Here is a 14,371-nt window from a genome sequence, read left to right on the forward strand (position 1 = left end):
ATTAAGGACAGAAGTACGGGAGGCAATATTTTGACTCATACACAAGTTGCCTGCAAGACCACTTGTCCTGGTTCTCCTACAGCCACGAAGAGGCAGGCTGCTCCAGACAAGTTGACACATCCTAACTTAGCCTTCTAAGGAGGCAGGAATTAATTGATCACAAGAGGTATTCCCTTCTCTCCCTACACCACATAGGACTTCAAAGAACAAGGTCTGGCTGAGACACATTTAAGGCATAAAACATTAGAACAAATAAACTCAGTCATGCCTAGAGAACTGTATAACCACCTGTGGCCTTGGAGAAAGAGCTGTCTAGGCTGCAGCAATCCTTCAGGTCCAAAGGCCTGTGCTCCTCCGTCTACCATCCTCTGGACAGCAAAGGTAGAGATACTCCCTGAAGAAGAATCCTGGGCAGTAACTAGGCATTCCCTGTGCATATTACTAGAACAAAGAGGAAAGTACTTCCACCAGGAAAGCTGTGTCTGCTGCAACTTACACTTGAAACACTTCATTTAAATATCAAATGCCAAAATCTTCCAGGGAACACAGTAAGTATTTTGCCTTTTTTGACTATGCCAGCCATGCTGGCTAGAGTGTCTCAGAGTCAGATCACTTTCCCTGTAAACATATGGAAGTCCATTAAATTAACAATCATATAGGAAAATCAAGTATTGGAAAACTATCCCTCTTCCAAGGCTTGGCCATTTTGTTCTCTGCTGGGGACATGCTCCTCACTCAAGAATGCTGGTCTTGTACTGGAGACCACTTCAGACCCAAGCAGAAGCAATTCTGTCCTCTCACAGCAAAGGCAGCAGCATCCTGCACCTCTGGCTACAAAACTCTGCGCCCAGGGCTGCAGGTTAATTCTCCATCTCCACCTGCAGGTGGTCAAAACATGCCCCCAAAAACATGTCCCCACTCAGCCCAGTAATCTCACAGCCTGACAGTTTTCAAAAGCCTTTCATGTTTTTGGTTTTTTTTTAGTTTTTTGACCAGATTCTTAGTTAAAAAATAGCTCAGCTAGGCTGAACTGCAGGAGTTATTTCCCCCACACCCATGGGCCAGCCTGTGGTTACCAGAGGTGGCTCTGGGCTCAGATGAGTTCCCTACTCTGGGTTCAGAGAGCAGACACACTGCTCAACACATTGTTACTGTTTTTACACTGAACAGACCGCAACATAAATCAATGGCTGCTTAAAGAAAACAAAAATACAATTCTATTAACAAATTATCTTTAATCCATACTGGACTAAGTTGACACCTTTCCTCTGTAAAGGGGGCTGAAAAATTCAATTACTGTTTGTGAAGTGCTTGGATGTCACAGTAATAAGAACCCCAGAGAAGCTCATGAGAAAATTAATAGTTTGGTCTTGGTGAGCAGGGACACAGCAGGATTATCAAAGCAGGATTAACACAGCTAGTGACCATCTTCCATCCGTGCACTGCTTCTGGAAGACACAGCCTGTGACAATGAAGACCACACTGTAACACAAATAGACAAGAGGCCTGAAGTAAAAACTAAGGCAATTTTGGTCATGACATTTCCTGACTTCCAAGAAATCAGGAAGTTTACACAGAAGCATTTCAACTTGGCCATGTACCCCTAGCACTCACCAAAATGTCTCCTGCAGCCCAAAATCAGCCTCAGGCCCTCTCCTTCTGCAGGATCTCAAAAACACAAGGACAAAGCCAGTTCTTAATGAAGCTGATGGTCCCTTCCCAGAGATCAGCTGTGCTGACCAGTGACTGCCACAGCCACTATGGCCAGCTCTAAGTTTCCCTAGGCTGGAAAGGCAGCACATGGCAGAACCTCGTGCAAGAGCTGCTTTCTCCTCAGAGGCCAGCAGCAGCAGGTACCATGCTATCAAATTCCCTTGCAGGCAGGTGACAGTGAAAGAGAGCTAGAATGCTTAGATAGCCTTTCATACATGGAACAGACCCTTCTGCCATGCAGCATGCTCCTGCATCATCCCTAGTCCTAGTCTCCACCCATTTATCCTCTGCTCTTAATTTCTATTTTGATTTCATAGCTTCACTTGGTGAGCAGTGGATTGTTAGCAGGGCTCCTCAACAGCACACTCACTACAAACATCATTTCCCCCAAAGTTTCAAAACACTCCCCACCCCTCCTCACAATCAAGAGGCAGAGAACTTCCCAGATAAGGCAGCTGTGGGAACTGCGACATTTTTAAATTACTAAGCAGCCTCCTTCCCCAGCCCTCTTCTCAGAAAAAGATGAACAACCTGGAGATGACGTTTCCCAAAAGTATTTGGTGAAGGGCTGCAACCCAACCTGATATGAGGATGAGATTGCACCAGACTGCAGGCAGACTATTAATGGAAAGTGCCAGCCAGCTGGCCAAGGGGTTATCAGCTCCTTCCAAAGGGCTCTGCACTAAGGGCAGAGCCTCTGCTACCAGCCAGAGCTTCCCAAAGTGGTCACACTTGGTCAGTTGACCTCTAAGCCCTGGCAAATCTCACGGGATGAAGTATACTCACTGTCATTGCCTCTGCCCAGCACAGACTGAAGTGGTTCAGGAGCTCAGAGTGGCTGAAGTAGCTCCCAAGGAAAATGAGAAACTGAACTCCAGGTCACTTTCTTCAGACTCCAGGCAAGAATCAGAGCATTTATAGCACAGTGGAAGTAATAAAACAAAACCAGGTGGTCTTTCCAGCCAGGTGAGCCATTTTGCTCTAGCAGGAGCCCTCCAGCCGTGGTGTGCCAGGCACAGAGCACATGGGCTGACGAGCTGAAGGTGCTGTGCAGGGCCCCAGCACACTGGAGTGCTGCAGCCACAGCACACACTGCTGATAACTGCACCCACCACACTCCATCGCCTGGGATCCAGCCTCTTTTCAACCTTCTGGCCTGAAAGAGGGGCAAGAGCATCCTGCTGCCATGAGCTGTATTAAGCCAGGCTATGTGCTGCTTTCCAAGCCAGGGAAAACGTCACTGCCCTGAGCTGCTAGCAAGGGAACTGCTTTGGGGCTGTACCATGAAGGAAAGCTGCATGTTAGGCTCTGCTCTGCAGCAGGGATCACTCCCACCACCTACCTGCTAACTTTTGATCAGGTGCTTACCAGCCTAAGGCACTTCAGGCAAGCTGTTCCCCAGCAGACACCACAACAGAGTACATAATCCCCTCCAGTCTGCTCACAGACAGTCCCTAAAGTAACAAATCACTGGAATCCCAAAGCCTTTGCCAGCTGGCAGTAATGGCTCAAGGAGACCATTCCTCTCTGAAATCACAGTGGCAGTTCTCCTATGTTTGAGTTTATTAAATGCTGCCCACCCACCACTTCTCAGCACTCACAATTTCTTTGTTGATTACCATACTCCTTACAGGCTCTAGTCCAGAAGGGCTTTTCACAAATTTCAACAGGAATTAAAATTGATTATCCTAGAATGCTCATTCACCCACACTGGAGTACAGACAAGACTTTTCTGTCCCACTCTCCCACCAAGCTCCTCATGCCAGATGGAGGCACAGAGTCGGTGTCACAGGAAAAGCTCCAATACACACTGGCTCTTATTTCAGTGTGCTGTTTTCTAAGCCTATGCTTGTTATGAGGTGCCACAGCATTGTGAAAGATGGCTAAACACACTCCCATGTGTTTGCTTCTGGACAGGAATATTTTACCAGCTCTTCAGCTAAAACATCTGAGACTTGTACTCACAGCTTGGCCTGCATAAGCCTTAACAAGATCACTGCCCCTGGGCTTGCCTGCACTGTGTTCTCAAAGCCAAGATACAGCCCTTCCTAAATGTTTTGAAGCAGTGTTTTGCAACCTCTGAAACAACCATTTGAGAGATACTGGCCAAAGTGCCATTTATATGTTTGAGCAGCTAGGAGAGAAGCAGTAAGACCCCAACAGCAGTAACCACTGAGGTACTGCTCATACAAATTACTGTGCTAGATACATGGTTTGGGTTAGCACTGTAGGCTAAAGCCTCCTCCTGTTAGGAACTGTCAAGTCCACCACACTCAGCTGTAAGTTAAACAGTCATTAAAACTTAATATCCATTTTGCAAACTGAAGCTTGAATGCTTCCCCAGTTGGTGGACCCTCCTCCACTCCAAGGTTCACTAGGAGGACATGAGAGTGTGAGAAAAAGAGCTGGAGACTGTGGAAAGGAGGAGGGGACAAATATTGTTTCCAGAAGAAGGCGGGAAGAGAAAAGAAGCAACCTCTGGAACTGATGGGAATGGAAACAGAAATGTGAAAAGCAACTTAGAATTCCAATTGCAACTCAGTTTTGCTCAACTGATGGGGTAGGGGGAAGGAGAGAGTGAACAAAAGCAGTCACCACTACAAATCTGAAAATAACCCTGCCTCCACACACACTCTGGTGGCAGGCAGCAACAAATCTCCAACAGCTGACAGGTAACAGGGGTCTATTGCTAAGAATCAGCTCCCAGACCTTCCACTGCTGATGACTGCAGGAATGTGGGGCTCCCAGAATTGTTAACTGTAAATGCCCAGCTGCAGAGCAACACTTCTCTCCAGTCACACAGTGTGTGTTGAAGGAAACCCCAAGCCAAGCTGACACAGGAGAGCTCACACAATTGCAGACATATTAAACCAATCTTCTAAAACAAATCCTTAAGCCTTTTGTATTGTACCCCACTGGTTTACTTATTCCTCTTCCGGGGATGTACACTCAAACCCTGAGGTAAGACAATGGCCTGGTCCATGCTGCTTTTGTAGCCAGAACTAAAAAAACCAACCCACCAGCCAGAGCCTGTGCTGTATGTTCCAGCTCTGGGAGGCTGATGGACTGATCTCCCTATGGCCAATACAAAGAGGAACATGACCAGCTGAGTCCTGTCCTGTTTTCTCCTTCAACTGGGAAGAGCATAGAGCAGGAAGAAGGAGCAAGGCCTAAAGGCTTTGAAGTACACATCAGTATTAGTCATGGGAAGACAGGTCTTTTACAAACAGTATCACCACATCTCACTTTTCAGAACAGAACATGACAAGGAAGGCACATGCAAGAGAGCTGCACTAATCCAACACTGAGATAAGATTAAAATCAGCAGCAAATAAAGAGAATATTTATGAGAACTTTATATTTCAGTAGTCATATTGTGACATCTGCATTTTGATGCTCAGGCATTAAAGCACAGCCACAAGCACAGTGCTTGCCACTGGAAGGTGGCACGTGGGCAGGTCACAGGTAGGAGCTGCCCCAAACACCACTACTGCATGTTTGCAACTACATCCCTTGGTCTGACAAGGGATTTGATCTCTCCAAATAAACTCTTCTTTGTGAGTACAAAGGTACTGCAAGGAGGAGGAGACAGCAGGAATTACAACAGTAGGGCAATTAGACATTTTCTCTCAAATTATATGGAAATAAAAATGAAACAGAAAGAAAATGGTACCTCTGTCAAGGGTCTTGGTCTTCTTTCTACAACAAATTCTGTGTGGCAGAGCTCACAGTAACTTGTGTTGGAGGAGGATAACCATTTTTCCAGGCAGCTCTTGTGCACGGTGCCCAGTGTTCCTGTGCAGTCACATGGGGAAAGCAGTCCCTCCCCATTTCCACCTTCATGACAGATTCGACAGATGGGACCATCACTAAAGAGGCAGAACAAGAGACAAACAGAATGAAATCACAGTCAGAGCAGGCAGAACAACACAGCCACAGGGTCTGGTCCCACCAAGTCCCAGAAAGACACATGAACAGCAGGCAGTGTGTGGCACAGCAAGCCAGGAGCCTGCTGCAGGCAAGAAACCAGCCTCAGGGGACCATGGAGGTGCCCAGGACAATTTAGATAATTTAAAATCTGGAAGACCCGTAACAACAAGAGAAGATGGCACATCAGCCTGGCCAGCTCAGCTGGCCCCAGAAGTGACTGCAGTTCATATTCCACAGTCTTCTGTTCTGCTCACAGTGGGTAGGGGCTAATACTGGACCCAACACCAAGTCTGAAGCACTCATGCAAATCCAGAAGCCCAAAGCAAAGCCAAATGACCCACAGTAGTCACAGTATGCCCCAGCCACCTGCAGCCACTCAAGAGGCTGGCAATCAGGTCACATTTACCAGATCACCTACCCACTCTCAGCCTACCTTGGCTCTGCAGCCTAGGCTGAGCAGGAACTGCACATGGAACAGCATTATGTCAAGACATAACTGAACTGACCCTGGAAGCTCATCTCTCCAAGAACATAACAAATTTCACAGCAAGCAGGCACCCAGACCAAGGTCTCCAGCATACAAACCCTCTGCCCATCACTGCACAGTAGCTCTCCAGCATCCCATGGGCACACCCTCTGCAGAGAAACAACTGCTCTGCAGTATTCAGCCTTGGTGGCTGCAGAAATGCTTTGGTACTACAGGAACAACACCTCCTTGGCCACAGCTTCCAGCTACAGAATCTCACGGACTCAGAGATACCCACCAAAGAAAGTAACAAACACTTTCAGAGACACTTGAAACCTTACCTGCAGGAGGCCTGAGCTGCTCATCACACTCAAAACATCCATCTGTTCCCAAGATACTCCTCACACCTTCAGCTGGCACCACTGACTGTGAACAATTAGTGCTACACCTTTCACTAGACCAGCTTGCTCAAAGTCCCAGCCAACCTGGCCTGGAACACTTACAGGGATGGAGCATCCCAGCTGGCATCCCAAGGCACAGGTTTCTTAGCAGCCCTGTGCGACATACACCAGCCCCATGATGAGGATCCCTAGGAAGCCCTAGATGGCTCTGGACACCAAAGTTTGCTGTTCTCAGTAGTTCAATTCATCTCTTCAGCGTTCATCAATCACTGAAATCATTTAAGAATAAAATGGTGGAGAGCAGAGGCCCAGGGCAGGACTGACTTTCCTGGACCATGGGAACCAGGCCCTCACTAGTATCTTACTTCCCACCTTCCAGATAGCCTTTTCTTACACACAGTTTTCCTCTTACATCCAAAGCTGCCCAGATTTGGGGGAGTGAGAGAAGGTGAAAAAGGAACAGGTTTATTTCAAAGACCCTATTGTAGGTCCTCTTGAAATCCAGGTGAGCAGTATCAGGTATCACATTTTTCTAGATACCGCTGACAGAACAAAAGCCACACTGAACCCATATCATAGTTCACACTCCACTGCTATTTTGACTTCAAAAAACCCTTCCTGACTGCAGAAGTTTGTGGAATTGCAACACAACAGTCAGAGCAAGCACTTAGCAATCTTCAAAAGCAAGCAGCACCGCTTCAATTAGTCTGCACAGAAAGCAAGAGTGAGGCATGGAAGCACAGTTGAAGGAAAATGAGCACACTGGGGAAAACGGTTAGTGGGACATGAAGGAAAGAGAAGAGCCAGCAAGGAAGTGCATGTCAGCTCGCTAAAGGAGAAGCAAGATTCCTCTCTGTGGGCCACAGGAGATCTCTACCACTTTCAGTTCAATATTTAGCTGGTTTCATCCCAGTTGGACTTTTACTCATATTTGGGACTGTGAAGCAAATTACACCCAATGTAAACCATTCCCTTCTCTCTGCCAAACATCACTGGTGAACCGCTAACCCATTTTCTCTCCTCCTTTTTGCATGCCTTTTACTGAGGGGACTTCTTCAGCCAAGACAATCCCTGCTAAAGGTGCAACAGGAGTCTGGGGAGGTGGTGGAATCTTCCTCCTCAGAAATCCTGGAAACTACATCAGACAAGACTCTGAGCAGGCTTGCTCTAAAAGGAGGCTAGAGCAGGCATGCTATGGAATTTTGTTCCAATTCAAATTATTTGATGATTCTGTAACATTTATTGACATAAAATGCTGTACCAGAACAGCCCGTACACAGAACCCTAGTGACACAGAGAGCCTCCAGAGCTCTAAGCATCTGCATTTCCTAAGAAAAGCATCTGTAAGATATTTCATCCGTTCTCTTCCTGTTTGAGAAGTTTCCTATTTCCAGAGCATTACTATAACCTTGGCTACCAAGAAACAATCCAAAATGAAAAAATTTGCTGACAGTGTGTGAAAAAAAATTCTTATCAGACTTCATTTTCCTTCCTTCCTTTCCCCCCCTGGGTGGGGGCCACTCCCACGTGATACACACTCAAACACAGCTGAAGACACCATATCAGTAATTCAACATTCCAGTGCAGTCACATGCTCCTGGCTATGCTGAGCTAAGTGCTGGTGACAATGAAGACACTGAAACCCATCACCAAAAGAAACAAACTGGTGTCCATGTAGGAACATAAGGAATCCTCTTGAGGTTTTTAAACCTGTTTCCAGTTTTCCCACACAATTATTACGCCCCCATAAGTTCTAAAGAGTTAAACAACTTCTCACCCAGACTATCTACTGCCAGAGGGCAATCCCAGTTACTTTCACATATTTATTGACCTGCTCCAGGTTTGCTGTATGCAGCAATTATGTTCACCCTTATTCTCATCCAGCTTCCCTGCATCCCATGACTGCAATCACTGTTTTCATGTCACATAAATGTTTGACCAAACCCATTGAAAAAAATAACAGCTATTCTGACAGGATTTATGAACACAAAATGTGACAGCTCTCAATAGCTGGACTGAACAACGCCACAAAATGTCCTCTGCTCTGGAAACTGCTGAAAATAAATGACAAGAAATCACACCAGGAGGAGTCTGAGCCAGTGAATCTGCCACGTGTCCCCTCTAGCAATAGCTGGATGCTGTAGTTCCTGCAACACAAACACCCTCCCCTCCCTGCGGCTGAAGATAAATACCACGCCTTTACTCCATGGACATTCCTGGAACAAGGGCTGTGCTCCCCCTTCCAGCCCTTCAAATGTCTCCATGAACAGCACACTGCCCTGCAAGCATGCTGCCCCCGAGGCTGTGACAGCAGCTGCAGCTCTGGGGCTTCCATGAACATGCCAGCCCCTGGCCACCAGGCACAGGACAGCGGGAGCCCAGCAGGGCACAGGCCTGGGAGCGGCCAGCTCGTGAGGGCAAACTCCTTCACAAAACAAGACTCTAATGTCTCCCTGTACCCCTGAGCCACTAAAACAGGGGAAGAGCCCAGCTGCAGCTCCAAGCCCTGTCCCTGCAGCAGCCTCACCTCTGGGCGCCCAGCGCCTTGATCACTGTGGAGAGGAGCCGCCCGTCCTTGGCGGTGACCTGTGTGATGTACTGAGGGCGGCCGATGTCCGAGTCCTCCACCGACTTGGAGAGGGCAGCACTTCCCGGACAGTCGCAGAGGGAGCCAGGGAGGTGGCAGCAGTCGCCAGTCGTCATGGCAGCTCTGGGCCCCTCTGTCCCGGGCCCGGCACCTGGAGACCTGCAGGAACAGCACCACAGTCAGAACCCAGAACCCTGGAGTGCCCAACCCCTCACGATCCTCCAGCCCCACTCGCACTAGCAGCACCCCAGGGTCCCAACATACACACGTTTTGTGAGTCTTCTGTCCCCTTTAACAGGCTTTGTGAGGCTACCTTACCATAAAATAAAGGCTCCAAGTGTTCTACTTACGTAAGTTACCATCAGAATTGCAAATTTGCCTTTTCCAGAGAGAATTCCTGGTAACCACCCTTTAACCTAATGAAGCCTTTCAAACTGAATGTGCTGTCACAGAGATGGAGAAGACAACCAGAAGCCCCACGGGCCTGTGCTGTTCTGGCTAGAGCCATCCTGAAAACTTATATTTATACTCTCCATAAATACAGCAAAGTTTCACCTGAACAGAGCACCTCAACTACTTTATGTGACTGAGTTTAGGAGGCCCTTCTCAGCTGCCTTCAGGAGATTTCTGAGCACTTGAAAAACCAAGTCCAAAAGGCTCCCCCATCCCATCTTTGATCTTTTTCCTCTTTATTCCATTAAAGAAATGCACACGCTCCCATTTCTATATCCACTGTAGTACATCCCAACAGTGAATGGGTGGATATGAACCTCCCAACGACACCAGAGATCCTCCCTGTGAAGGGCAGCAGTCTAGCCTGCCTCCTTTCCTTTCAACTGTCCAGACCAATCATGACTTTTACAAGAGCCACTTGCAAACAGCAAAGCGCACCAGCACATTTTCAACATTTATCCAGCAAAGAGAAGGCACAGAACAGAAAATGCAAGAAATGGAGAGAAGATGCAGAGAAAAGTCCAACACAGCAAATCAGCGGTGGCTTTAATAAGCCACATGTGGACAGGAGAGCTCTCTGCCTTTAAGGTAAGGCAGCAGCTCACCCAAGCTGCCAGAAACAGCCACGCTCCTCCCTGGCAGGGGGTATCTCATCCCCAAAATCAGGTACGCTCTGCAGATTTAGAAAAATCCTGGTTTTGCCAATCGCCTTTAGCCTGGTTGCTGAGAGGCAGCTGTGCATAAATAAAGAGCTGAGGTTACAGTGAGTCACACCGGACACAATCCAACAACACTGTACTGCTGGTAAAACCAAAATCCCTGTGTCTGTAAACAGGACTGCCTTATGTAAGGCCTGCACAGTAATCCCTGTGTGCCAGCACTGCTGCGATCAGAACTGGAATGCTGCCTCATCCTGGTGGCTGGACTTCAAGATGAAATAAATCCATTAAAGAAGTTCAAATGAAAGCAATGAAAAGGAAAAAAGGGGAGGAATAAAAGGAAATAAAATAACCGTGATCCCAAGTAAGATCTATGAAAACAATTAGATTTGTTAAATTCTGGGGAAATGGGGAGAATCTGCAATCTTTGCCTCCTGGAGGAAGAAGCAGGCAAACAAACCCTCACCATCCCATCCAAGGAAAGGCTTTTTTTGTTTTGAGATCTCTGAGCACAATGGGAGTCAAACATTCCCATGAAACAGCAGTTCTGACAGGTTCAACTAAGCCAAAATCTAACTAAAATAACTAAAGAAAATAAGGGCTTGATCCTGGTTGGAGGCTTGGGCACACTACAGACCAAAAAAAAAATCCAAAAAGCTGGTACAAGAACATGATCCTTGAAGCCCTGAAAACACTAATTGGGGTAAGCACAAGTGCTTTCTCATGTCTTGGAAATTAAGCAATTCACACAACCAAGGGCTTCATCTGTCACAACAGCTTCCTTCATGTACATGCATTCGAGAGGGAGAGAGCCCTTCACTGGTGTATCAGAGCCAGATGCCAACTTTGGTATCATCCCCTCACTTTACAGAACAGTTTCTAATTTCTAATATAAGACTTTCTAATCTCTTTTTTTAAGATGCTCTTGATAATTATTTGTAATCCTTCCTTTGCATCTGAGCAGGAATAGGCTTGAGCTTGTGGGCAGGTCAATCCTCTTCAAAACAAACATGAATCTTTTCATCAACTTAAAAATTAACTTCATAGACTCAGCCTCTCTCTCCACGTGTGCAAAGAACACAGAGCTACTTTTCTTATTTCTTCTCCTCAAAAAATAAAAAAAGGTTACAAACTCTCCAACTTCAAGGTGCAAAAGTAAGATGATAAATGCTATTTGAATTACTAAAGTTGCCTGTTCTGCAAGTTAAGGAGTTATTTAAAATTAACAACCTCTTACTGAAACAAGCATGAGAAGTTATATGCTTTCAGTAAAAAGGTCAGTTCCATTTGTTCAGCCAAAATGTTATTTATTTTAAGGTCCAGAAGAAAAAGTCCATTCTGTATACTGGAATAAAACTGACTATGTCTTGGGAGTATTTATACTGAGGTGCTTTGCTTTCCACATCTGACAGACACAGCCCCATGGCCTAGGGTCCTGCTCAGGCTGGAAGGGAATAGCCAGGTTTCTGTTACAAGTTATTTGGCGTTTTCTTGTCAGGGTTCAGCCCAGGGTGGAACCTGAAGTCACTGCTTTAATATCTGACTCATGCCATTCAGTAAATATGAAGAAAAGCAGCAAGATTTTCATGGTTAGTAAAAAAGTAAGTGAAATCCAAAGACAACATCTGCAGTGCACTCGATTCCCAGTCCATACCCAGTGGAACATGAACCATGGTGTACAGCCAAGTCATTCCCTTTCCTGATCCCTGAAGGATCACAACACACAGCCTTCTCTCACAATTGTCAACAGCTCATCCAACCCAAACCCAGTGTTCACAGAATCATTCAGGTTAGAAACAGCCTTTGAAATCATCCAGTCCAACTGCTCCCCCAGCACTGTCAAGTCAACTAACTCATGTCCCCAAGTGCCACACAGATTTTAAATCCCTGCAGGGATGGTGACTCCACTGATGCCCTGGTACCTGACCACCCATTCCATGAAGGAATTTTTTTCAACCTAAACCTCCCCAGTACAACTTGAGGTTGTTTCCTCTCTTCCTGTCACTCGATACCTGGGAGAAGTGACTGACCCCCATCTGTCTGAACTCTCAGGGAGTTTTAGTGAGCAAGAAGGACCCCCTTGAACCTCCTTTTTTGAACACCCAGAACCCTCAGCCACTCATCATCAGATTTGTGTTCCAGCTCCTTCCGCTGCTCCATTTACAGCAGAAACATCAAAATCCCAGGGTGAGAAACAAGACTTAAACAGCTGGTTTGAACCACTGTTTGGCTGACAATTGTTGTTGAAGCACTGCTTTTTTTCTAAGTACCTGTGTTTCCTGAGACCATTCCTTGGGGATACATTTCTGGTCCACATTTTTAAAAAAAGTCTCATAGACACTAGGCTTATTATCAACATCCCCTCTGCTGCCACAGCTAGACACGAGCAAATGAACCCAAAGTCTCTTCTCATCAATATTTTGCATCCTCAACTTCTGAGCAGATCCATAACATAAAGGGCTGAGTTTGTAGATAATTATTCAAACTGAAAAAAACCCAAATCCTGATTGTGGAAAGCTGTCTCAGAAGAGCAAATTTTACACTAGAATTCCAAAACTCAAACACATGCAGCAAAATTAGCCAGTTCCTCAAAAATCAGTTTGTGCTCTGTCACTGCTCCAAGGCAGAGACCAGGGTGCTGGTGCAGGATCCTGCTCCATGGCTTAAGTGAAACATTAAGTATCTGCAAGATACTCCCCCTGGTCATACTCCCCCTGGTCAGTCCTCACACACTGCAATGAGATATGTACTCCAGTTTCTATCATCCAATGGGGAATGAGGCAGGCAAAACTCCCTCAAAAGACTGCAGAGATCAGGTTGGACGAGTGCTCTCCACACAGGAGATGTGCACAGCAGAAGTAAGCAGAAGTCAAGGAGCTAAAGGGTCCCCCAGATCTGCTCTCCATATTTAGACTTTGAAGATGGACAAAACAGTTATTTCTCCCTGACAGGGGAACCACAGCATGCCAGATGAACACCTGGATCAAAGCCACAAAGGGAAAACAGTCAAGATGAGAAAGACAACAGGAAAGGCTTCAGTCAAATAATGGCAGTAATGGGGACTGTCAGGTGCAGGTCATGGCTCTGCCATGCTGCTGTCCACTAATGAATATCCCAACCAGTCTAAAGCCTTGGAGCAATCCTGCAGCTTTGACAGGATCCAGAGCAAACTGGAATTAGAACCAGCTCCACCTGCTTTGGGTGCAGCGTGTACGCACCAGCTCCTGAACAGACTGGCTTCCCTGGGACATCTTCACCAAGAAAAAACCCAACACCGAGGCTGCCAATGGCGGAGTCTGTTCCTCTCACTGAGCAACTCATTTCCCTGATTACTGTAACTGAGACCTGGCACCTCTCCCATGGTGTCACCAGAAATAAACAAGTTGTATAGCCAACATAACCCATCCATCTGTACACAAGGACTTTTTGTATTTTTAGCAGGTAACCCACTCACTCATGGCAGATCAGAGCTCTGACCCCTGCTCACATGAGCTGATGTTTGAGCCCAGGTGCAAGGCTTCCCAGCCTGCTTTCCAGAGCCCTTTTAGCCACTTTGGACACAGACACTGATTTTTCTAATCATATGATCCTGCAAATGTCACCAGTGAACTGAAGGTTTTCAGCTGCTAAAAGGCATTTCCAAACATCAGTGCTTTCCTATTCACTAAAACTAAGTTTCCCAAATCCTGGGCTCTACAACTGAACATCTGAACATCTCTCTCCATCTCAAGAGAGACCATACAAAGAATTGGTTGCTGTACGCATCTGAGCACCTGCTCCCACACACCCCATCTCATACAGCTAATGCACAACTTCCATGGCCCAGGTTCAATCACAGGTGTGCAGCACATCCTCCAGCACTACTTCTGCCTACTGAGGCACCGGCCTCACTGGTGTATCTGCAGCCGTGTACTCTGGGTTACTGATAGAGTACCCCCATTTCTACATCTGGCCTCTAGACCCTCACACCCAAGTGATCACATGCTTCAGACATTTCCACAGAAATACACATAGATGGGATGCAAGGAGTGGCCTGAAGTGCTCCCTGCTACTGTTAAAAGGTTGTGTAAGTGAATTAATCTAAAGAGAAAAAAATACCAAAGCCAAAAACAACAACAACAACCAAAAAAAAAACCAAAACACCACAAAAAACCCCCCAAAA

The 14,371-nt window shown here is 46.5% G+C and overlaps 1 protein-coding gene across 7 annotated transcripts in view; it reads right to left on the reverse strand.

Moving 5' to 3' along the window:
* MARCHF2 (membrane associated ring-CH-type finger 2) overlaps positions 1–14,371 on the reverse strand; it is a 33,672-nt gene that overhangs the window by 11,923 nt on the left and 7,378 nt on the right. For all 7 annotated transcript variants that reach the window (XM_086862854.1, XM_023943078.2, XM_023943081.2 and 4 more), the window contains exons 2-3: positions 9,038–9,256; positions 5,387–5,582 (exon numbers count right to left, since the gene is read on the reverse strand). In XM_086862854.1, the coding sequence (XP_086718980.1) occupies positions 5,387–5,582; positions 9,038–9,213 (372 nt within the window). In that variant the 5' untranslated portion in view covers positions 9,214–9,256. The remainder of the gene's footprint in view (positions 1–5,386; positions 5,583–9,037; positions 9,257–14,371) is intronic.

Source organism: Cyanistes caeruleus, chromosome 25, assembly GCF_971803275.1.
Source record: "Cyanistes caeruleus chromosome 25, bCyaCae1.hap1.1, whole genome shotgun sequence".
NCBI lineage: Eukaryota > Metazoa > Chordata > Aves > Passeriformes > Paridae > Cyanistes > Cyanistes caeruleus.